The sequence below is a fragment of the Sinocyclocheilus anshuiensis genome, unplaced genomic scaffold, assembly GCF_001515605.1.
Source record: "Sinocyclocheilus anshuiensis isolate Anshui unplaced genomic scaffold, SAMN03320099.WGS_v1.1 scaffold2090, whole genome shotgun sequence".
In the NCBI taxonomy this organism is placed as follows: Eukaryota; Metazoa; Chordata; class Actinopteri; order Cypriniformes; family Cyprinidae; genus Sinocyclocheilus; species Sinocyclocheilus anshuiensis.
In genome coordinates, this window is record NW_015560626.1 from 1,355,036 (window position 1) to 1,379,728 (window position 24,693).

General features: G+C 38.3%; 2 protein-coding genes across 2 annotated transcripts in view; both read right to left on the reverse strand.

The window, feature by feature from the left end:
* Window positions 1–14,779, reverse strand: part of LOC107681934 (histone-lysine N-methyltransferase 2D-like) — a 32,990-nt gene extending 18,211 nt beyond the window's left edge. Inside the window, exons 1-30 of the mRNA XM_016478306.1 lie at window positions 14,406–14,779; window positions 13,982–14,064; window positions 13,508–13,619; window positions 12,007–12,209; window positions 10,315–10,424; window positions 10,044–10,206; window positions 9,780–9,951; window positions 8,621–8,735; window positions 8,018–8,199; window positions 7,642–7,799; window positions 6,571–6,720; window positions 5,433–6,241; window positions 5,187–5,315; window positions 4,597–4,710; window positions 4,394–4,498; window positions 4,130–4,311; window positions 3,880–4,044; window positions 3,340–3,449; window positions 3,204–3,245; window positions 2,942–3,112; window positions 2,556–2,744; window positions 2,352–2,468; window positions 1,570–1,833; window positions 1,398–1,481; window positions 1,228–1,314; window positions 986–1,147; window positions 799–883; window positions 470–708; window positions 260–333; window positions 67–117 (exon numbers count right to left, since the gene is read on the reverse strand). Coding sequence (XP_016333792.1) covers window positions 67–117; window positions 260–333; window positions 470–708; window positions 799–883; window positions 986–1,147; window positions 1,228–1,314; window positions 1,398–1,481; window positions 1,570–1,833; window positions 2,352–2,468; window positions 2,556–2,744; window positions 2,942–3,112; window positions 3,204–3,245; window positions 3,340–3,449; window positions 3,880–4,044; window positions 4,130–4,311; window positions 4,394–4,498; window positions 4,597–4,710; window positions 5,187–5,315; window positions 5,433–6,241; window positions 6,571–6,720; window positions 7,642–7,799; window positions 8,018–8,199; window positions 8,621–8,735; window positions 9,780–9,951; window positions 10,044–10,206; window positions 10,315–10,424; window positions 12,007–12,209; window positions 13,508–13,619; window positions 13,982–14,030 — 4,593 coding nt within the window. The 5' untranslated portion in view covers window positions 14,031–14,064; window positions 14,406–14,779. The remainder of the gene's footprint in view (window positions 1–66; window positions 118–259; window positions 334–469; window positions 709–798; window positions 884–985; window positions 1,148–1,227; window positions 1,315–1,397; window positions 1,482–1,569; window positions 1,834–2,351; window positions 2,469–2,555; window positions 2,745–2,941; window positions 3,113–3,203; window positions 3,246–3,339; window positions 3,450–3,879; window positions 4,045–4,129; window positions 4,312–4,393; window positions 4,499–4,596; window positions 4,711–5,186; window positions 5,316–5,432; window positions 6,242–6,570; window positions 6,721–7,641; window positions 7,800–8,017; window positions 8,200–8,620; window positions 8,736–9,779; window positions 9,952–10,043; window positions 10,207–10,314; window positions 10,425–12,006; window positions 12,210–13,507; window positions 13,620–13,981; window positions 14,065–14,405) is intronic.
* A 4,896-nt stretch (window positions 14,780–19,675) lies between these two features.
* LOC107681955 (sonic hedgehog protein A-like) overlaps window positions 19,676–24,693 on the reverse strand; it is a 5,924-nt gene continuing 906 nt past the window's right edge. Inside the window, exons 2-4 of the mRNA XM_016478329.1 lie at window positions 24,588–24,693; window positions 21,319–21,580; window positions 19,676–20,642 (exon numbers count right to left, since the gene is read on the reverse strand). The exon at window positions 24,588–24,693 is cut by the window's right edge and continues 17 nt beyond it. Coding sequence (XP_016333815.1) covers window positions 19,849–20,642; window positions 21,319–21,580; window positions 24,588–24,693 — 1,162 coding nt within the window. The 3' untranslated portion in view covers window positions 19,676–19,848. The remainder of the gene's footprint in view (window positions 20,643–21,318; window positions 21,581–24,587) is intronic.

Consider the following 24,693-nt stretch of genomic DNA (forward strand, 5'->3'; position numbering starts at 1 on the left):
TGTGTACAATTACAATGCAAACATATCAAATGATTATACAGTGCATTTGAATAGAAGGCCACTTACCTTCTGTGCCTTATTTATTCTCTGAGCAGCCCTATTATCTTTGGCCTTTTGCTGAATGGATAATGGAAAAGTTGTAAACAAAAGAAAACTGTTAGCGAACAAAGACAGTACTATAAAATAATAATATAAAATACTACTCCACAAGGGTCAAATCAAATTTAAAGTTACACTATAGATTCAAACTTGCACCTACCAGATAAGGAACCTTGTCTGCTGCTGATACCTTCCTCCAAATCTTCATTATTTGTTTACAGCGACTGGCCCAGTCTATGAATAGAAAGGAAATAATGAAGCGGACCTAACAAATCTTTAACTGTGTAAGCTCTCTATATTTTGAGCAGTAAAGTGATTAATTGACAGAAACACCTACTACAACACTTCTAAAAGTCAGTTTAATACTAACCAGGGTAGTCCTGTTTGAGACTAGGGAAGTTCATGTTAGCATATAGTACAGGAGAGATGGTAGATAGATTTCCCAATTCCTCATCCTTCTCCCAACGCTGCAGACTGCGCTGATTGTAGGAGAGGCCATCACCTTCCTGTTCAGTAGGAGTTGGAGGAGTGGAAGGGGTGGCTGGAGTGGATGGTGTTGCCCATGGGCTTTCCTCATCCTGGTCTGGACTGAAAAGACCACCTCGATCACTGAAGATTATACAAATAAACAAACAAAAAAATACATATAAAGGAGGAGAAATTCATTACGGGACAAGATAAAGCAAATCTATGGCTTACCGTATGTCGAAAAAAGGGGACTGGGAGAGACCTGAAAAAGAGTCCATCATACTAGTTGTGGGGAGTGCGCCAGATAAGGATGCACCTGTAGTTAAATTAGGGTATTTTTTATGGTAAGTGTAGACATGTATAAAAAAATCTGAGTTATATATCACATCTAAGTAATAATATGAAATTCTGCCCATACCTAGAAGGTTTCTTTGAGGGCAACTACTTTGATTTGAATCACCCTCCCGAACAGGCTTAATGCTAGCCTGCAGAGGCCCACTTGCGGTTATTCCCTCGGTGGGTCCAAGTACTTTCCGGAAAAACTGCTGAGAGTCCTGACTTTCTAGTCCCTGAGGGAGATCTGGTGGGTGAAAAGGCGATCTTTTGAGTAACACAACTGTTCATGACAGCTACCTCACTTGTTTTGTTAAAAGAAATTACCTTCATTCTTCTGTACATCAGACCCTTGTGTATCTCCTGAGCTCTGATTTTTGTTGGAAAGTTGCCCACTTGCTCCTTGCTCTTCTGCTACAAAATATTATGCAAGTTAAATATGTTCTGCTAACATTCATTGTCAAAATATCGAAGTACCTCAGTCTTGAAAATCCCACCTGCTCGATCTCCTGGAGGCTTGGATCCCTCACCCTCTTGCTTTAGTTCTATGGGCAGACCAGTCGGCCTGGCTACGGCCTCAACTGTAAGAACAAAATGAATCAAATTTTTAAATCTTCACCTGGTCAAACTTAATTATTCTCAAATACAAGCATTTATGTAGTGTCTTACAAGGTTCAGAGGCTGCATTTCTGGCCCCCTGCCCAGGGAGTGGAGGTCTCAGAACGCCCTGTATATGTCTTTGGGTTTGAGGAGCAAGAAAAGCTCTCTTACTCTGATCGAGTAATGTCTTGCCAAAGAAAGCCTCCTGTAGGTATGCAGGAAACATGTCCTCCAACTTGCTCTTCTTTCTGCCCCTGCGCTTCTTGGCTTGCTCACCCTCTCCCTCTGCTGTTTTTGCCTCTGGAACATCAAGAGGTATGTCAGGATGAGGTCCTAAATGAAAAAAAAATTGACCATGAAAATGACAGACGTTTTACAAAGGTTTGGTAATCTCTTTGATAAGCTTAGATTGAGGCTAACATGTTAAATCACACTGTGCTAAGAAACATCTCTAGAGGATGCTGGGCTAAAGTTGTTGGTGAAAAAAGCTAAATATATACTGCACAAAAACAACTATATTTGCAGATGCAGTTCACATTTCCTGAGTGTTTTGATGCAATACATAGAAAAATTATTTCATAAAGAAACTGAAAAACATTTTTCCAGTCAATCAAGACTGACAGCTCCAGGCAGTTGCACCCACAAACATTTATTTCAATGCAGTTCGCAAAGGCATTAGGGTTTCGTGTTCACGTCAGCTTGTTGGAAAAATATACCAAACTCAAAACATTCCAACAAAAGCATATTCAGGTTGTGCTAACAAGGTTAACACACTGACACAATAAAATCCAACAAACACTGGTTGCTGGTGTTTGCTGGGACGGTGTGAACTCCCATTTGGCCACACTTGCCTTCTTCAAGTTTCATTTCAGCTGCTTGACCTTCAGGAACACCATCACCAGAAGCAGACAGACTTCTTCTCATTCGTGTGTGACACTTTCTTTGCCGGACCATGAACCCTCCAATCCCTACAAGTGAAAAATCACTTTATACACCATTTCTTTCAAAGCACGTAACACTGATAGAGCCATTTGGAAATGAAGCAGCTCAGTAACCTGGTCTGTATGGTTTACGCTTTCTCTTCTTCCCATCTTCAGTCTCCTCAACTCCTCCTTTGAGAGTTTCACAGTCAGCCATGCCCTCTATACCTCCATCTGCCCCAGTTTCTCTGTCCACTCCTCCATCTCTATCTGGGCTCCCAGGGGCTTCCAGCTTAGGCTCACATTCCATTGGTTCTGCACCTCCTATTACAATTTCAGTTTCTTATTATTTGCATTCACAATCAATCAATGGCAGTGAGTCACCTTACTGATTTAACACAATGTTCCAGTAAGTTCTTTAGACATTTATAAACATTGCACCACACTTCACTTACCACAAAGATATAAATAATTGGTCATCATAAAGTATACAAAATAATTAAACTTGGTAATTATCTGACCTTTCCCCTCGTCACCATCTGCATCGCCTTCTTTCAGCTCATCAATACACATGGTGCCCAGTCGAGACCGGCGCTGTCTGCGCTTGTGCAGGGGTGACATGGACATGCTTCGCAATAGAGACATGCCAGTCTCTGTTAGCCAGACTCCCTCCAGACGATAAAATTGTGGCTCTGAGCAAGTGGATGGAGAAACAGAGATCAAGTCAAATAAAAATAGTTAACAGATGAAAGCCTGACAACTAATTATCAAATATACACATACCCTGTTCTTTCATTTTGTAGGCTGACATCATAGTAGACTCCACTAAGAGAGACAGATAAAGGGTATCATTATGGGAAACGTATGTCAAATTTGCACTTTCAAATGTACTAGCAATTGAAAGCATCAAGAAACTCACCAACAGGCCTGGGAACATATGGACTGCAGGCTGTACAGGCAAAGCCTTCATCAGATGCTTGTTCAACCTCATCCTCAGTGTAAAGACTTTCACATACAGCATGAACCCATCTATAAAGCAAAGAAACAAAACAATTAGTCTCTTACGCAAGGCTGCATTTTATTTAAAACTACTACTAATACTGTGACGTATTATTACAATTTAAAACAACTGTGTTCTGTTTTAATATTTTAAAATAGAAAGTATTCCTGTGATGACATGATCCTTCAGAAATCATTCTAATATGCTGATTTGGTGCTCATGAAACACTTATTATCAATGTTAAAAAGAGTTGTGCTCCTTTATATATATTTTTGGAAACCATGATTTTTTTCATGATTCTAAAAGAGCAATACAAATACATTTACTGTCATGTCTGATCAATTTAATGCATCTTTGCTGAATAAAAGCATTTAAAAATACTTACTGAACCCAAACTTTTTTAACAAGAATGTATATACATTTTCTATTATCCTTTTATTAACAGAATGCATTACTGACCTGTCACAGTGCTGGCACTGCAGAAGCAGCTCCTCTTCCATGAAGTTCTCACGACACACAGGACAAGTTACCAGGCTGGCACAAGGGCCGCAGTGATTGTAGTTATTTTGCCACTCACAGTGGAACCCAGGGGAGCTAGCACCACACTGCATACAGCACACACACCTGAAGGGGGTAAAACAATGCTTTGGTTAGAAAACATTCTCTTTGGACTCATGGCACATATAAATGCATGAAGGCAATGACACACCATTTGCACTTCCAGCCTCCCTTGGGCACAGTCTGTAAGGGTGGGTCCAAGCAATAAGTGTGATAGCTGACATCACAGTCATCACAAAGCAGCAAACGGGCAGGATCTGAAGCCTTCCCACACAGCTCGCACACAATGCACTCAAGACAACGCCAGCCTTTTCTCAACATCATCTTGGTGATCTAGAGACATATCCAAATAAAGAAATAATGAGTGTCTGTGCATAATGCCGGTAATCATACAGAATAGAGTTTAAAAGCTTACCTTGCTGTTCACACAGTATGGATGATAACACTGTGCACACTGAGCACAAGCTAGAAGCTGGCCCTCCACACCCTGTCCAAAACTACCACACACTACACACATGTCCTGTTAAAGACGTAAAAAAAGACAAATCAAGTAACTGTCATTCGTGATGCTGAATTTGATAGGAAGTCAGAGTGGAATAATGAAAGTTAAATTCGTACCTGCTGCAGGACAAACTTATCAGTGTTGGAGAAAAGTACCACTGTATTTTGCATGGTGTCATCTTCCTCCTCATCTTCCTCTTTGCCAAGTCCAGTGTCTGCAGTCATGGTTTGCTGTAAACAAAATATATGCATTTCATTTAAACTTGCAAAACCTTGGTTTATTTCATTAAGCACAAGAGGTATAGGCTGTTTCCAGGATTTATGGTGAACCATGTTGGGATTACTGTGATTACAAGATGTCGCAGTCGGAGTTTATATTTTCTATAAGGATGTGAACACTTCTTAATTCAGCATCTTGTAATTACAGGATTACAACATGATGGGAACGCACTGTTAACCCATTACCGAGAAAAAAAAAAGTAAAGACGAAATATATGCCTGTATGTCTAATTTTGAAAAAATTATAAAAAAAGACTGGTGGTAATGTTTTTAGAATAATTCACATCATATAATTAGTAACACTACAACAACAAAAAAACTAAATTTTAATGGGGAAATAAATTGTTATACAATTCAAATTCACAGCAATAGTTAACAATAGTTTACATTGAAAAGAAATATGCTTTAAAATGAAGTGAAAAACTTACTAGAAAGGCATCAATGCAAGAGGCCATTGCTTTGAGACGTGACCGTCCACGCCCTCTTCCACCACTACTGCCACCGCCGCTACCACCACCACGTGGCCGCCGCTTCCCTGGGAAACCACTGCCTCTGCCCTGAAAGGTCAGAAAATAAATGTATCAGCATCAAAATGACTACTTTTGGACTAGCGGTGTACCTAAACCCATCAGAATTCAAAGTTAATGAGAAAAGGTTTGGTGTCTGACATCCACCTGTTTTACCCGTGAGCGTCCTGGAGAACCTCTGCGCTTCACTTTATCTCCATCGGGCTTCAGTGGATCAAAAGGCAATGAGTCCTCCGTTTCGGTGAGCAGCGAATCAGAACGGGTCCTACCGGCTGGCACCAGGCTGAGCTCCATGGACAGCATCTGAGAGTCTGCCTCAGCAGGCGAGCCGAGGAAACCGCTGCTGCTCTCATCACCGTGGCTAATGTTTGATGTCTCATCGAGGACCAGCTCCGGCTTCATAGCCTCTTGCAGCTCTTTCCTGGACTGGTCATCTTCCCCCTGACTCTCATCTTTGAGGAGCGACTCCTCTAAGGATTCCTCCACCCCCTGCTCATCCTCCTCTTCTTCATCCTCAGACTGGCCCATTCTATCATCAGTGTCAGATGCAGGGAGCATTTCTGTCTGAGGAGCAGGGGTAAGAGTCCGGTCTATTGCCTCCTCTTGCCATGGCTCCTCCGAGTCCATAACAACTGGCTCTGCTGCTTCCAAAACAGGGAGTGTGATTTGAGAAGACTGAGAACATAGGCTTGTTGGAGGGTTCGTTTCTGTAGCCTCCTCTGTGCTGACCAACTCAGTCTCTGTCTGAGGAGTACTGTCTTGCCCTTGCAACTCCTCCTGCTTTTCTATGTGAGTTTCAGCTACATCAAGTTGGGCTTCCTCTCTAGTGTCCGGAACAGGGCTGTCTGGACTATCCTTCACAGGAGGGTCCTGAGTGTCCACTGATTTTTCCTCAATGGCCTCTGTAGCCACTGTTTCAATGGTAGTCGTCTCCTCTTTTTGTTTTTCATCAGCTTCTACAAAAGACAACAGGCAGGTTTTCAGTGTTACACTGCAGATACAATTTAAAAAATATTATTGGAAATATATAGCTTGTTTGCAAAAAAATTTTTAAAACATTGTTTAAAAAAATAAAACAAAATGTAATAAAATATATAATTTAAATACATTTAATTTACATTTCCCCCTCAGAACGAATTCTTTTTATTACACATTTAAACTATGCTGTCATAAATATAATGCATCACTACTACATTACAAATAAAAACAACAATTTTTGTGACAGGGTCAGTGTAAATGTTAGCACATATAAGCCTGAACTACTGTGGTGGGTTTTGAAATTTACCTGAAACTGTAGCTAAAGGGGCCTGCTGCTCTGTAGAGACCTCACTGTGCACATTAGTCTCTGTGGAGCCCTCAGCGCCTTCTTGCTGTAGTTCCTCCTCCATAATGCTTTCTTTCACTTCTGCTGTTCCAACCACCTCAAGCTCTGTCCCTAAAATTACACACATCAGCTCAATATCCACATCTAATATCAGTCAATAAAACTCTGTCCACAGAGAAAAGAAACTAGTGCTGGGTATCACCAAATAGCTAACCATACAACACACTATACAGAGAACAACTGCAATACATCATTCAGAATTGAATTATTTGAATTCCTGAATTGTAATTCAAATTTGCTTTGTTCAAAAGACATACGTTGTTACAAAATATTTCTATTTAAAATAAGTTCTGTTCTTTAGAACATTGTATTCATCAAAGAACCCTGAAAAACATATTGTTTTCACAAAGTATTAAGCAACACAACTGTTTTCAAGATTAATAATAATAATAATAATAATAATAAGTAGAGGAAGAAGATCATCTAAAAATGTGTTACAATGTAAAATTTAAATTATTACTGCAGTGTATAATTACACAATAATTAAGCATAAAAATTAATATATAACAAATGAAAATAAATAAAAACTGTTGCAAGTGATGCTTTTTTAAATAAGAATCTCACAGCAAACCAGACATTTCAAGCTGAATTATTTAATCGAGCTCCTATACTAACACTACTTTTGTCACCTGATCTATGTTGACGTCAAACCAAACTTCCCAGCTTTATGCATGTATGGGCTTTTCCTAATAGCTGCACATGGCCATCAGAATTTAAAACCCAATGGATAATTCACAGGTACATAGCCAAAAGGAATCATAAGTGTTTACACTACAAACGCAATGTCACATGCAATTCTAACAACCCCTGAATGTAGTATGAAAAAAACAAAACATAAGAACATCTTGGACCCTGTTTACACCTGTATTTAATCCTTATCACATGAGACTCGCAAAATAGATATCTGATTGTACAGTCCTATGAGAAACCAACAGAGCACGCTCTTAAAAAACAGCATTCTAAAGATCATACCCAATTCCATTGGCACCTCCAAATCAGCTTTCTCATCTACTTGTGTGGATGACACTTCAGACTCGATTGGAACCTCATCTGGCATTTCTTTGCAGAGCACACAGATGCATTTCTCCTCAGGAGGCCCTGACAGAGAGGCACAATCACTGTGTACCCATCTGCAGAGGACATCAAGCACAAGTTAAATTTATGCAAAGAGATAAATGAAAGTCAGTTTGTTCGTTACTTCATGGCAAATACTGCTTCACATTGGAGAATCTTTAAAGGTCACCTCCATTTTAGTAACCCGCTTCTTTGTACAGCGCTAAATGCTCAGCTCTAGACAATGAAGCAGCTCACTTGCCTGTTCTTAATGCCAGAAGGTACATAAACTGACCTGTGGCAGATGGCACAGCGATGTTGCAGGGAGACCGAGGGCTCCGTGGCCTTACTGCACACACCGCAGACAGAGGTGCGCCTGCGCTGACAGCCCTCGCATACTGTGTAGCTCTCAAACCACTGGTCAGAGCCAGGAAGCTTTAGCCCTCGCATGCCACAGTCAATACACACACGGCACCGCTGAAACAGACATGCAAATCAGATTAGACAAAACAATAGAGTGATATTTCCCTTACAAAAATCACATTTTCCTACTCGCCAAACATCTATACAAACTGATATCGCCATTACATGCCACAATCACTCGAAGGGCTACCATAAAAGGATCGCCACACATTTTGAAAGTGCTTGGATGACGTTTTATTTGAACTGGATAAACTTCTTTGTGTTTCAACGACATGCCGGTGAGTTAAATGACAGCAATTTTCATTTTTAGGGGAACCTTGGTTGAAAAATTCAAGTGGTTTCAATGCAGTTTTAGGCATGAGAAAAGAGCAGAGCAACTATGTAAATAAACGGAACACAGGTCTGAATTCTGCCTTAAATGGTGATATTACACAGATGAAGGGCATGTAAGAATGAGTCATGGGTTTAAGCTTACTTTGCACTTCCATGAATCAGGGGGCACAGAGTCCATGGCCGGCAGTAGACAGAAGGTGTGGTAGCCCTTGTCACAAGCATCGCAAACCAGCATCTTTGAATCCTCCCCTGGTTGCCTGGATGATATTAAATGTATTTAATGTGATTAAAAAAAAATAATACACATTCTTTGTGGAAGTCTTTGCGAACACCAATATAAATACAGTGAAGCATCTGTAAAATTCAGGATGCACTTGGCCGAAAATAAAAACAAAAATACATTTTATTTAATAATAAAATAAATAATCAAATGTAATAATCAACATATAAAACACTGAGTTGTTCAGACATTTAAATTGCAAATAAGGCTTTATATGGTTTTATATCCAATTTTAATAACATAATTGTTTCTACTCAAATTTGTTGCTAAAATATAAGCTATGAATAAAATACGGTGGCTGTATTAACTTGTTTTCATAAAAGATTTATTCAAACATGCATTAAATAATGAAGACAACAGGTTAAAAGTAAAGTAAAAATATAATAAATTTGTAATATAGCACACATTTATCAAAATGCACCTATCTAGAGTGATTTTGCCTAGTTTACTATCAAGATTACAGACACTCAATGTCTTTCCTATGGTAAATGTAACACATCTACAAACTGATTGAACGATTACATGAGACATGATTCATTCCAGTATGTTGTACGGTTTCTTTTAACACCTTCTGATGTTCATTACCACAATAAAGAGCATCAAAACCACATTCACTGTATTTCGTTATAAAACTGACAGAATTCAAAAGCTGAGACTTTGTCTCATATTAAAAGTAACGGCACAAAGCTTATTGCAATTAGTGAAGTTCACGCATCAACAGAAAACAAACTAAAAGATGATCTTGTGATCATTAACGATCCACATCAGTAGTGATTAAAAAGAGATACCAGTTTTGGTAATCCAGCACTAGTGTTATAGTTTATCCACGTTGTGTACATGAAATAGACACTAACCGAGTCAAAACGTACCATTGGAGAAACACTAATTAAACATCACTGTTTCTAACAAATGAAATCAAAAACTGCTGTATCGGGCAAAAATTTGCCAAAATTTCAGCGCATCACTGATAAGTTTCATGATATAAACTGGATGTGAAGATGCACAAAGCATTCAAACATACCTGCAGGTCTGGCACACCTTGCACTCGGGACACTGCCAACCTGACCGCTGAAGTGGTGTGGCACTGATCTCTAGACAGGCATCATGATAGTGCTGCCCACAGCCCGTACAGTATAGCAGACCCGACAGCTCCCCGATAGAGTCACACACTGCACACCGCGCTTCCTCTCCGGCTGCAAAACAAACACAGCATCATCTCAGCAACTGCTGAAACGTAAACATTATTTATTGATGATATCGCATCTGTTCTGCTGTAATTCCGTACCAAACTCCTCGGCCTTGTCTATGTGCTCTGGACAGAGGAGCGCCAGCTGCTTCATGGACTGGAATGATCCACTCGCAGCCGAACAGGGGAAGTGGTAGAACCGTGAGCAGCCTTCGGCCCGGCACCGTATGGTAGCACCCATCCGTTTACAATAATCACATGGCTGAAGCAGAGATAGAAAAGCAAAGCAAAAGAAAGAAAGATTCATTTGCCTGCCATAAAGCGAGATTTATGAGGTTTAATGCTCTGATAAAGGAAGCTCTCAGCCTACCCGCTGTATCCCTGAGCTGACTGCCTTATCCACATTTATCAGCACCTCACCCTCAGTCTGCTCCACTCCCTCAGACCACACGGCACACCAGTGGTGAACCCAGCAGCTCCCTGTTTCATAAGAAAGGGTTTGCAGTTATAACATTACTGAGAAGAAAATGCATTCAAGACAAGTTTTATGAAGTCTTGTTTTCTTAAAATCCCAACTTTGAGCTATGAAACAGACAGTTATCACTGCAAGGCAAAAACTGGCAGCTAAACCTATCCGCTAAAACATATGCTCACAAACTACATTTTTACCTATTGCAGGGCTCAACGTTAAACCCTGGGGGCCAGTGAGAGAATTTAGAAGCAGTTGATGGAACTGTGACTTTCTCCATCAGGCTATGTCTTACATTTGTTGATAACATGTATTTTTATAGCATGTAAACCATAAAAATTGATTTCTTTTGATGTACTGATTAATACCATCTTTCAATGTTGATTTAACATCCTGCTAAACTAATGTTGGTAATACAGATGAAGTTGGCTAGATTAGAATAGGTTGAGAACTATAAATAAATGACTGTATGACACAGACAAAATGTTTTTTATAATTAATGTTACTTAATTTTATAATTGCAAATAATTTATTTTAAATGTCATTATAACTTGCGCTATAATATTAAGAAGTTAATACTTTTATAAAACAAGGATGCATTAAATTGGCAAAGAAGTGACAGTAAAGGCATTTATAATGTCACTAAAGATGTTAATTTCAAATAAAGGCTGTTCTTTTGAACTTTCTACTCAAAGAATCCTGAAATAAAATGATCACAGTTTCCACAAATATAAAGCAGCACAACCATTTTCAACAATGATAATAATAAAAAAATGTTTCTTGAGAACTAAATCAGCATATTTCCCAATATCACTGTTTTTACTGTATTTTTGATAAATCAACCTTGGTGAACATGAGACTGTCAAAAACATTAAAAAAATAAAAAAATACTGACCCCAAACATGTAAACGGTGGTGTACATGCCATTGTTAAAAATAAAAATTATTCATAATATTTTTTTGTGGTTGGGGAAGTGACAAAAAAATCATAAGGCATGTATAAATCTAAACAACCAGGTTGAGCTCTGTATTATTAAAAAAAGGCTACAAATAGAAATGCTTTATGTAAACAGAAACCATGTTATTCCACTCACTGATGGAGAAATGTGACAAATCAGGAAGAAACTCAATGTGCCTAACTCCAACATCCAAACATGACAGTAGGCGCACGTTTCCATTACAGATTTGCGCAAAACTTTGGCGATGTTTTCTAAATGTCGATAAAAAAGTATTGCGAAATGACGGCGTTTCCGTTAACCAATGTTATGCGACTAAAACGTAACCTTTTGCCTCTCGCGATAAGTCATGGCAACGGATTTTGGTGGGATTTTGGCTATATTTATTCAAAGGAGGCTTATGCGTGTATCTTTACAGAAGCAGCACAGAGAGACGCTTCAGAAACGTGCGTGGTGCGGCTGGAATAAACCATAGACTGTGTAAAAACAAACAAGCATTGAGCGGCCGCAATCAGCTTCAGTGACCGTATCAGAGCCACACTGCACCGCAGACGTGTGCAGTGTAAATTGTCTAAGCGTAATGCAAATGCGCGTAGTGACATCACTATGATTCAAACAGTTTGTTTTCATGATCATACCTGTGTCATAAAAGAGAGATGCCAGACAGGTGGATTCAGAGAATCCAATGGAAGACAGGTCATCATTTCCAGCTGCTGGCAAAGAGGAGGCAGAGGGCTCCAAGCTGGGCCGATCGGAAGAGGGTCCAAAACACCGGAGCTCCCGCTGTCCATGCAGACTACGCGCCACACAGTTACAAAGAGCACAGGCCCTGACAGTCTCCCTGAAAAAAACACCAAACAGGAAAGACATTCAGCAACTCTGTACACATTACTTCAACAAAACAGCTTGGTTTAATCAAATGGGATGCATTAATATTCAACAGGGTTCCTACATATTTTCCATCTGAAAGTTCCATATTTTTCCAGACTCAAATTTCCAAACTATTGAGTAGATTTTCAGACCATATTTAACATATATGGTTGATAGAAGCTTTATTTTCAGCTTTATATTTGGTACGTAGTCGAAGTGGCAACATACAGAGCCCCTAAAAAAAAAAAACAGACTTTTGCATGCACACGGAAACTATTCACATACGCATGAGAATTTTGTTTGCGTGCTTACGCATTACTTAATTTTAATTAGGCCCCTTAATTATTAATTTCTAGCACTAAATTCAACACATCCTCTGTGGCGGCCGAGAAACAGAGAAACCACAAAAACCACGAAATGAGCTGATGGCACAATATGGCTGTGTGCACTGTCCTATTTGTCAAGTTCAAGGGTCTATAAAAAAGACTGGTAGTGTAAAAAATGTGCCTTTATTTAGGGCAGTACGTCATATTTCAAGGCTATAAGTCTGCTTTAACGCCTCTATGGAGGCCAAAAACCACACCACAAAAGGGACTGATGGCGCAATTAAGCTCAGTTTCTGATGCGCACACGAAAGTCTGTATATCTATAGATCCTTTTAGAGGCTTTGTACAGCCCTAAGAATATTGTGAGAAGACACCCAAAACCTGCATTTTTGAATTCATTCAGTCGTGTTTGACAATCATCAAAGAATCATTAAACAGCTGCCATGAAAACATACTTCCTGTATGATAAATTTATTTTAATTAAATTCTTAATTTTCTATTATAAAAAACTAAATAGGGGCAAAAGTCTGGAAATGCACATATTTTTCCATACTCTGCTTTCTTTTTTCCATACTTTTCCAAACTGAGTAGGAACCCTGATTCAAATTTTGTGTTGTATTTGACCTTGGCTGATAGATAGATGCCTCTAAACAAGTGACTAGTTTGTCTATTTAACGTCATGTTCTATTTAAAGGGGTCATATGATGCGATTTCAATTTTTCCTTTCTCTTTGGAGTGTTACAAGCTCTTGGTGCATAAAGAAGATCTGTAAAGTTGCAAAGACTAAAGTCTCAAATCCAAAGAGATATTCTTTATAAAAGTTAAGTCAACCACGCCTACCTAAAACCTTAAGGATAGCCTTTTCCTATAAACCGAGCTTTTGAAGCATGACCTACATTTTATGCAAAGCAGCTCAAACCGCAATATTTATAAAAGGCCTTACAATGATGAGCTGGAAGTGTCCACAGTAGTGCCTGAGATGTCCTCTGCAGCTACAGGGCCACTCAGTTCCCCCTCAACTTGGACGCTCTCCTTTGCAGGGGTCCCATCATCAGCTAAGAGAAACATGGTAGCCGTAAGTTAAGATGGAGCAAATATAAATGTGCCCTTTAAAAATCCCAGATAGGTAGCACTGTTCCCTCGCAGTGATTTCAAGCAAAGGTCACAAGCTCCCATTTAAAGATATGACTGCTGTGCAAGATATAAGATCGCGTTTTTATACACTTTCTTTGAAATCTCTCAACATGTATTTAAACTATAGTATGTCCACGAAAATGCATGAATAAGAAGAGTGTAGTTACTACAATAAAAAGTTATAAAAGTGTTTACATGCCCCTTTATAAACAAAAACGACACACTTATGAATTTATAACACACTTATGGCTAAAGAAATCGCCTTTTTCTGATGTTTACTAACCTGCAGTTTCTGAATCATTTTCTTCGCAGTTTGATTTCTGCTCGTCCATTCCTACTCCTGAAGAAGTTCTCTATTGCAGAGATCTGAAACAGTGAGAACAGTTACATGGTTTAAGGTCAAAAGAGCAGCAAGCATGTAACGTACAAATCCAAGTATTGCAATAATCTACAGCCACAAAACCACTGTCATTTTAAGTAAGCCTCTCAAATGCGTTAATGAAAAAGTTAGGCTGGTTAACTGCAGGTGGCCTCTCTCTGGATAATGCACACTTATCCGATCAGCTGCGTTTGGGAATGTCTAGTCATACCGCAACTGCGTAATTAATGTGCATAATCCAGCAAAATTGAAATTACTCCACACCTAACTACGCAAACATTACTGTATAAAGGAAAACATAACACAAAGCAGATGATTAAATACAAACCATGAGGTGGATTCGTGTGTTCGATGCATTTTCTCCGTTTTGGTTAACGCTAGTAGATAAACAACAGCTTATAGATTTTTTACATTTGTCCGATCCTGCAGCTGCGTCGTTCTGCTCAGTTTACAGTAGTGCATAGACACGGCTAACACGCTAGCTTTCTGACCGGGGTTAACAAACTCTGCAAAATAATCCGCTCGCCCATTATCAAACCAGGCAAATACTGACACGTATACACAGCTCCGTTGCTTAGTGATACACCGCGGTCAATAAAACTCTATAACTTCGTGCATAACAAAGATAACGTGTTACTTTCTTTATGTTAAACGACGCTAAAGGGAGAAACACAAAGAAAATACAACTTCCGCGTAGCGCGCTTCCTGTGACACACACAACGATGTCGGGCTACAACACGGGCATCGTTATTTTGTTCCGCCTGTAATAGAGTGCACGGGTGCACGTTTTAAAAACTCTCAAATATGGTCATACTGACAACATGACACCACAGAGTATGTGATAAGCTCAGTGTAACTTAAATTACAGTATATTTAAACGGACTTTTATTCAATTACGGAATAACGCTAACTTTCTCTTCCTACATCCCTGTTGCTCTGCCTTCTTTTTTTAGCACTGTATATGTGTCCATCTATCTATCTATCTATCTATCTATCTATGATGTAAATGTCACCTCATGTTGCTAGTTCACCAGGAAATGCAATTCAGTTACAAGGTTGCATAATGTGCTTAAGATTTCACGCATAAAAGAAAAAAATATGAAACCGACTGAAATACAATGTCCTGTCCTTGTCAAGACCCCTGGCACACACATTTCCTGATTTGTATGCCTGTTTCCGCCCGTGTAAAAAAAAAAAAAAGATGTGAAAACAGTGTTGCAAGATATGAAATCAGCAGATTGTACATTTTTATACATATAGAAATGTATACATTACCGTTTACATGTTTAGTGGCCTTTCATGAATATTTAAAGGGATTTCACGGTGGGGTAACAGAATGCATTGTTGTATACAGATGAAACTGAACACAAAATTTGTTTGAAGTCAGGTTATGACTGGCCATCCTCATTCAAAGCCTAAACTACTAACCCAAAATACTTTAGACAGGACTTTAATTATTAATGTGAATGTTTGCATGTATATAAAATCAAGCAATCAGCATATTAATCCTTGAAATAACTTATTATAGAGAGCTATTGTGATTGTTATGGAGAGAAAGCATAAAATTCGCGTTGTGTTTGTTGTTCTGGTTTATCCTGATATGCTAGCGGGTTATTCAGGAAACTCAATCAAAACTTGCTATTAATGTGACCATGTTTCTCTATGAAGGTAAAATCTTAAACGTTTCTACCCTTATTTCGTTAGTCAATTTGATCAATTTGTTAAGGTGTACGCACAAGGAAATGTGTACCGATAACAAATCCTGTACGCAATGCTTCCCCATTTCAACTGCGTAACGTTAGCTAATTACAAAATATGGGACATATTGCTGACATTTGCCCTAGTATGTTTTTACGTTTGTTTGACTGAACAAAATGAATTTAAACTATCCGATGCTAAAATATTTACCACATCACCTTGAAAATCCCTGACCTTTTAACTTGGAATAAACTGTCAAGCTGAAGCTAAATCCTTTCAACACTAATTTGTTGACATGATTCCCAAGCGGTTTAAGTCCCAACACGCTAACTGACAACCACGTTCACGCATGCTACAGACAGTACAGTCACTGAACGAAATCCATATATAAAATCGTCTCTCTTAGGTTTTTCAAATGTTTTATACCGAGGCAAATATTAAAAAGTAACCAAACGCACTGCCTGTAAAGCAGTGCATGCTAACAGGCTGCAAGAAGTAGCGTCCCTGTGTGGTACACAAAACTGCAACCACTGCTAAAAAAAAACGACATGTATTAGATTAATCACGAATTTTATTCCATATTTATTACCAGCTTCACTTTTGCAAAAAATAACTCAATTAAACAAATCACCCAGTTTCACATCTGCTAACTCAGCTTGGTAGCCTGATACTTTCATACTCCAAAATGCTGTTGCTCTTTCCAACAACAAATACGGCAGTTTTAATTATAGCAAATAAAACGCTCGGAATATCACAACAACATATTCGACAGTAAAGCAACACATTAAGTCCTAAGCTTTCGTGGTTTCGCTCTTAATGACGGATGGTTCATGAACTGGTGCTGGCTGAAAATATGGCTTACCCATTTACCAAGGACATAAACACTAATGCACCAGGCTAAACTAAAAACACAACGAGCTATAGGAAAAGAAACTAAACGGCCAACACAAAAACAGCTCAATCCTAACATTGGTGTTTGTAACCTTGAGTTTAGGAAACGCAATGGTAACGTTACGTATGAAGCTAGCAGCTATTCATTTTGGCCGACAGATTCGCACTTACTTCGCCAAATGGACGTAGAAGGGGGGCCCAAGTATCGCTAGGGTGATTAATCAGCAAGTATATATATTTTTAAAAACATTAAATACTACTTTTAACACTCACCTACAATGCGCCGCTAACGTCTTCGTCGTACATGATCGGAACAATCCTCCGGATAATAATCGCTGGGGTCCGTTTCATTTCATTAAGCTAGCTTTGGCTAGGCAGGGTTTACTAGTTTGTTGTTGATGGGGGAAGTGCTGTCGGACGAGCAAACGTTTGCAAAACTACCTGATATTAAGATTTTGGCTGACCGATACCAATGAATCAAATGAGTTCATGCTGGACTCTCATGTTTGCTGCTTTCATCCAGACTGAGTAGATTTGGCTAACCCACACCCAGATCTCCAATCTGGAGAAATGTTGCAAGCTTGTTTGATAAACTTGCTTCATGTAATAATAGTTCGAAGGATACTGCACCAGCTTTCTGTGTGAGTGCAGGCTGCAGATTAAAACGTGTTTTTAACACCGATGCTGAGTCCAACTGCGACCCCTACTTTTGAGAAGACAAACAAATTGGGGTGCACTACAAACTCTGGGTCATGGCCAAGTTAGTTAGACAAGTGTTAATTCTGTTAGTTTCTCCCGAGTTGCTTTTGATCTGTCTGTCTGTCAATCATCTATTAAATACTAAACTATCTATCTATCTATCTATCTATCTATCTATACAATTAAACAATTACATAATCTATTTATATATCCTGTTTATTTACTGCCTTAAATGGTAGCCATTTAAAGTAGCCAGTTTATTATCTGGCCACAATGCTATCAGCAGACCTCTCAGTACAGAGACATTTAGTCATAATAGATGTCAGTTCATCCTTGCTTTCAAAATTAGCACACTATTAGCTCAGTGAAAATCGATTTGAAACAAAACATTCAAAATGAGTAAATGAGACCACAAAATATTGCCTGATCAAAGGTTACTATTAGTCTATTCTTAGACTAGATACGTATAGATTTAAAAAGAGACAGACTTTATTGATCCCAGAGTGCAAATGCGAGAGCTGCCAGTTTTGAAATAAAATGCATTGTAAAGTTGTCTGTATTATGTATACCTGCATATGACATGGCTATTTTTATTGAATGTTATCATCTTGTTTCAATCTCTGTGCCTATAAAAGATATGCATTGTTGAATCAACTAAACTGTTCTTTATTTAGTGGAAGAAACCAAGCAGGAGTAGATTTGTTGTCCTTTAAGCTGACAAGCCATCAGAGTCACATAGTTTGAGTCACGTGCAGTAAATACAGTTCTCAACATATTCAAACAGACTGTTTAATTCATATACCAGAGATAAATATGATGGAAGAATGGCCATTTATGGACATGCTGGAGCACTACCAACATCTACCACAATGAAGTCATGTTCTCTTCAATTATTACTCAAGCATGCTGCATTAGGTCCTGTTTATTTTAGTCAGAAACTGAAATTCTGATATTGCAAAATTCGTCTGCACAGTATAGGCCTTATCTGTCTCATATTGTTCTGTTAGAGCATTGATATATTGATCTCTATAGAATATAACTTGATGGCATATAATTTTTTTTCTCTGTACTTTCTGATCATACCCCATTGACAAGATTAATAACTTCTTCCCAGCTTTCACCGGGATTAGTTTGAACGGGAAAGGTTTTGAGGGAGCCTGACTAAGCTTATCTTTAAAATCTGATTGGTTCACCAAAGGTAATTGTTGGGTGGGCCTACATTACAGTCTTTGCCATTGGCCTGATCCAGATAGAGTTTAGAACATCTCCTCTCCAGTGGGGGTGTTGTGTCCATCTGCCCCCTCCATGACCAAGATAATCCTCTTCTATACCTTCACAGCTGTGAAAAAATACCAAAATACCAATTCCAAAAATGCAACACAGTCTCAAAAGCATTATTTTAGTTTTACAATGCTAAATCCTTTACATTGTCAGTCTGCACTTAAATTTAATTCAAAATTTTGTTTGTATTGCATTAATGCTGATATATATTTTAAACAGGAAAAAGTAATAGAGAACAAATATATTACAAATAATAATGTATTACCTTTTTAATTTATTATTAATTCCAGGAAGCTGTTTTTCAGAACAGAAAGATTGTAAATCATACTAAGCACATCAGAATAGACAGTGGTGTATTCTTTGGTGTCCACAAGGGGGTGTGATGCACTTAGTAAAAGCCAGACTGTTATTCCTTGTTTAGCACATGGCTGTTGATTTTGGACATTGGAAATGAACCACAATTAGTCATTAGCCATGGTTAAACTGTGTTAACACAATATTTTGTTTACAACTCATTTCTGTTTAAAATGTCTAAATTACCATCTACAGGACATGATGTAATATGCTGATTTGTCAAAATCAGCACACAAAAAATGTGTTTCTTCAATTGGGAATTGACATGATATTTTGTACTCAGTACAAGTCTAGTGAGAATAAAACTTGTGTTTGTTGTGAATTAAATCTTAGCAGATCAGGTTTATTTTGCAACACAATAAACTACAATAACTTTAAGTAAAAATACGATCACAACAACTGTATCAGTGTCTGTTTGGTATAACAAATAATCAGAACTACATGAACAGTTTAACATGAAATATATATTATGAATCCAAACGTATAAAAATAAATATTTATTACTCTTTGAAATATTTTCTTGTAAAACAAACACAAAAAATACATGTTTACATTTTGAATCCCATAATTGTCCATATGGTGATTATTCAATATGACAAGGCATATTTGAAAAACTATGATTTTTTTTGTTTTTTAATTACACTGAATATTTCACATACAGTATATGCATGACAGCAACACATTTACAAATTCTAAATGTAAGAAGTGACTGTAACTGGACATTATATGTGGTGAGTAATTATACCAGTTATAGTGCCTATTTCATTTCCTTTTTGTCAGTAGTTTTTAAAAAAGCTATAATTTATTTTGCAGTTGACATTATGTTTGCATATTCCCTGTCTTGACTATCAGTAAAACTTCTGAGGGTCAAGAAATATCTGTCCTAATGTGTGCAAAAGCCTTGCATACCAGTAAACTTCCTTTTGTTGCAAAAAACTGTGTTCATTTTCCGTTTCCACTGTGACTTCTGGGAATTTCTTGCATATGTTGGAAGAACTATTGTGCATCACATTTGTGAGGAAGGTCTGATCTGTGGAACAGATATTAGGGACCATGGCACTACTGTTAACCACCACTCTTTGTGAGTTATCTTCCATTACTGTCTGGAAAAAGCGAAAAAGAACACGGAAAGGCCAAAATGCCCAGTGTGCGAGTCTGTGATCCTCAACAGAAGCGTAGTTGGATACCAGCACACCATTCACAAATAAGTTCCCATGTTCTGTCAAAGGAGCATAAACCCCCATCATCTCCTCCAGTGAAATTGAGACCACTTTAGATGGCTGAAGTCTTCTGTTGTCCCCAGTAGTAAGTATATAGTCCCCAGTCCTAACGTTTTTGGCAAACATAGCTTCATACTCATGGTGGTGCAGTTTGAGATTGGGAGCCGCAAAAATGAGGTGATTGGGAGTAAGCGCCATTCGCTTTCCATTTTCAGTGGTAAAAATAAAGAACATGGTTCTGCTCTCTCTATCCAGATGTAAAAAGAGAAGTACCCGACTGAGAACAACTTCACCTGACTCAGACAAGGAAAGCACCTTCTCGCCAGGCCGCAAACATGACAAAGGTTTTTGCACGCCATCAGCCATTGTCACAAGCCCCGATCCTGAAAAGCAGCCACCTTTTTCTACAGCAACTGAGTGATCTGGAACAATGTAGAGGTGGAACGTGTTAAGAACTTCAACTTGAAATCAGCTTCTGTCATGACAACTCTCGGAGAGGTTAGCATGCAATATACATGGCAATGTTAATGTGTTTGGTCTTTGCAGAATAGATATGCTATGCTGCTGCTGCTGCTGCAGCAGCACAACAAGTACAGAGATTTGCTACTGCCAAAACATCCACAGAAATGCTGCTGTGAGCATGTAAGAAATATTGCACATATATAACATATATGAAATAACCCTACATGAAATCACCCCATAGCAGATCTATACAGGTGGAGCTGGGGAAGGTGAAGGGTTCTGAAGCACTGCAACCGCTATAGCAAGCACTAGCCGAGTATTTAAACGTTGAGCAGCAAGCTCCGCTGCGCCATGTGAATAATGGTGTCATTATATCAGATTGAGTTAGACCTATCGGACTGTGCCATCCAGAGTTTCATGACAGAATTTTTGTCCATGCATTGGACACCACTGACTTTCATTGTATGTTAATTTTACAAAATATGTTGTTTGTTGTCTCTCATACAGTTTTGGAACTACATAATGGTGAGTAAATGATGACAAAAGTTTTATTTTAGGGAGAACTATCACTTTAGAGCTACATTAAAAGATCTGAATGAGGAGTAACAAATGAAAAGCAAAGATTTACAAGCTTACCAGCTTTGACAGAGCAGTGCACATGGTACTTGGATTCATAGTACACCCAGTCAAATCCAGCCTCAACTGCCAACTGTGCAAGTAGTCCATATTTTTTTGTGTCCCTGTCTGAGGTGGTGATGTCAACCGCACGGCCCTCATAATGCAAAGAACCAGGAGGGTGATGGCCATCCTCATCCCAGGCTTCCGTCACCCGCAGTCGGACCCCAGGCCACTGGTTCATTACTGCTATTGCCAGTTTATTGAGGCAGTCCTTACAGCGCTGTGAAGCGGAAAGAACAAATGAAAGCATTAAACAGGTGATACAAAGGGAAGGACTATACCATAAACAACTTTGGAACCCACTGACTTTCATTGAAATTACTAAAAATACTTTGACATTTTTCAAAATATCTTCTTTCTGTGTTCCACAGAATAAAAAAGGTACTGCAGGTTTAGAACTTCTTAAGGAAGAATATTTAGTTTTGGGTGAATTTTCACTTCAACTGTCCCAGATTGCCAAAGCTCCTCCTTTTTTACCAATGATTTAATCCAGAGGTGTGCTAATGCTGAAAGCACAGCAAATACCATGACATTTCAGAATTCTTTGTCAGAATTTGGCGCGGGTAGACATCAGCAATTTTTCTCCAGCATGTTCAGCTCTGCAAAAGGCCATTTCCACCCCCAACATCTAACAATAAGAACAAAGCTACTTTAACTCATTTCCAGCATTCTTTGGACACTTCAGCATGGTCACAGAGTAAAGTCAAGGTCAATTCCTTTTTTTTTCTTCACACGATTGGAACATTTTCAAACAGTCTTTTGAATGAACCCAGTATCAAACTTGAGACTTTGTAATACAGAATTTAGACTTCCTCCAAGCATTTTCAACATTTTGTGTCTCTCTACACTATACGTAATGGGGAATCTGTGAAGATTTTGTATTATTTTTCAGGGAAAATAATATTATGTGACCTATGGTTGTGATTGAGAGGGTATGGGAAAAGGCGAGAGAGCAAGACAGGGTCGAAAAGCCAATTAGAGCAAGAAGAAAGCAAAGTCTGAGCGAGCAGGCAGATGGATGGAATGTTTAGACGTCTACTTGGGAATGTGACAGCAAGAGTGAGAAATCAAGAGGGGAAGAAAACAAACCAGGGAGATTTTTCTCGCAATGCTGTTGAACAGAGGAGATTCATTGTGAAAACTACAATAGAGGCTTTTCCAATGGTGCCATTACTTCAACAGGCGAGAATTCTGCACAGGCGACCCCGCAGCAGAGGCTTGAAAAGATGCACAAAGGATAGCTTTCAGAGTTGGGCAATGAGAGGGCACATGCATACGTACACATACACCAACTTGAAGCACTTTCATAAGTGTCCTCACAGTTAACTAGATGTCAATCTTGTCAAACGTATTATAAGTGATATCAAACTTATCAGTAAAATCTCAAATCAACCTATGATACCATAACGGATTAGGCCATGCCAAAGAATACAATGTCTATTTATATTAACTTATTCATCTGAAAATGTTCATATTGCCGCTAAAAAATTTTTGTTTTGAATGTCTCATATTTTGGCTTCTACAGGTGCATCTCAATAAATTAGAATGTCGTGGAAAAGTTCATTTATTTCAGTAATTCAACTAAAATTGTGAAACTCGTATATTAAATAAATTCAATGCACACAGACTGAAGTAGTTTAAGTCTTTGGAAACAAGAGACCAAAAAATGCAGATGAGCTGAAGGCCACTGTCAAAGAAACCTGGGCTTCCATACCACCTCAGCAGTGCCACAAACTGATCACCTCCATGCCACGCCAAATTGAGGCAGTAATTAAAGCAAAAGGAGCCCCTACCAAGTATTGAGTACATGTACAGTAAATGAACATACTTTCCAGAAGGCCAACAATTCACTAAAAATGTTTTTTTTATTGGTCTTATGAAGTATTCTAATTTGTTGAGATAGTGAATTGGTGGGTTTTTGTTAAATGTGAGCCAAAATCATCACAATTAAAAGAATCACAGACTTAAACGACTTCAGTCTGTGTGCATTGAATTTATTTAATATACGAGTTTCACAATTTGAGTTGAATTACTGAAATAAATGAACTTTTCCACGACATTCTAATTTATTGAGATGCACCTGTATGTATTTAAGGTTTAAAAAGAATATTTAGTGTACTCTGTGTTCTTCACAATGTTGTCTGCCTTACCTACCTTCATGTTTATACAAGGGAACATGTACACACTCCCAGGCTAAGGAAGTAGAGGTGTAGTGATCATTTTATAGCTCACTAACGAAGAACTTGGTTAAAGATTAAATGGTGCTGTGGCTGTCCAGACAGTCTTACTGTCACGTTTTTTACATTGCCTAGGGAACATGGTAACATGGGTAAACAATCTATCAACATTATGAGATCGTGACAGTAAAACTCTCTCCTCTTGGACAAGTTCAAATTTTGCAGGGCCTGTCCAGGAAAATTTGCCTTTTATAACTGCTTTATAGCTGTTTGCATCAATTTTCAAAAAAAAAAACAAAGACAATGAAACCGCTGAATTACAGGAATAACAAAACCCTTTTATTTTCAAGTACTGTTTAACTGTGCATGAAGTATGTCATGGTTGACTGAGAGAGTTGAAAGGGCCACCTGATGCATCTGGGTCATTCCATGAAATCTGTGCCTTTTCCATTTTGATTTTAAATTAGATTTTAAATATTACATGAGACAAAGAATGTCATTAGGTGACAAGAAATTGCTCTTGCTAATTGTATACATTCTAAAATTGCTATATAGATATACAGTAAATAAGCCTTTAAAAAGTAACAATGTGGACCGTTTTACCATCCATTTAGCCATTGCTAGCCTTGTGCTCAAGATTATGACACTACTAAACGTTTATGAGAAAGATTATTTAAAGCTGACAGATGTACAAATATCTAGTTTTCAATAAAAACAGTATACTGTACATAACCATAGTCAAATCTCTACTGACAAAGTTAATGAAATAAACAAACAAAAAAAAGACAGGCACTTAGGCCTAATTGTCCATGAAAATTCACATTTGGAAAAATGATAATGTCCTAATGACATATATGCATATATGAGTTTACACGTATCTTTGAAAAATTATTCGAATATGTATTCTAATAAATTAGAATAATACATTTCAAATAAATTATATAATTTATTGTTTAGTCATTGCTTACACGTGTTCATGAAAAGCGATATGGAGTGACCCATCTGCAAAATGGGACGCAGCTGACTCTGTTAGACATTGGTTTCCTTTACCTTGGTCATGAACCGGTCAGCTTTGGTGTGTTCCTCGTCTTTGAAGTCAATGTCAGTGTTATAGTTACACACGAGCTGATTGAAGCGTTCCGAACTGCGCGTTATC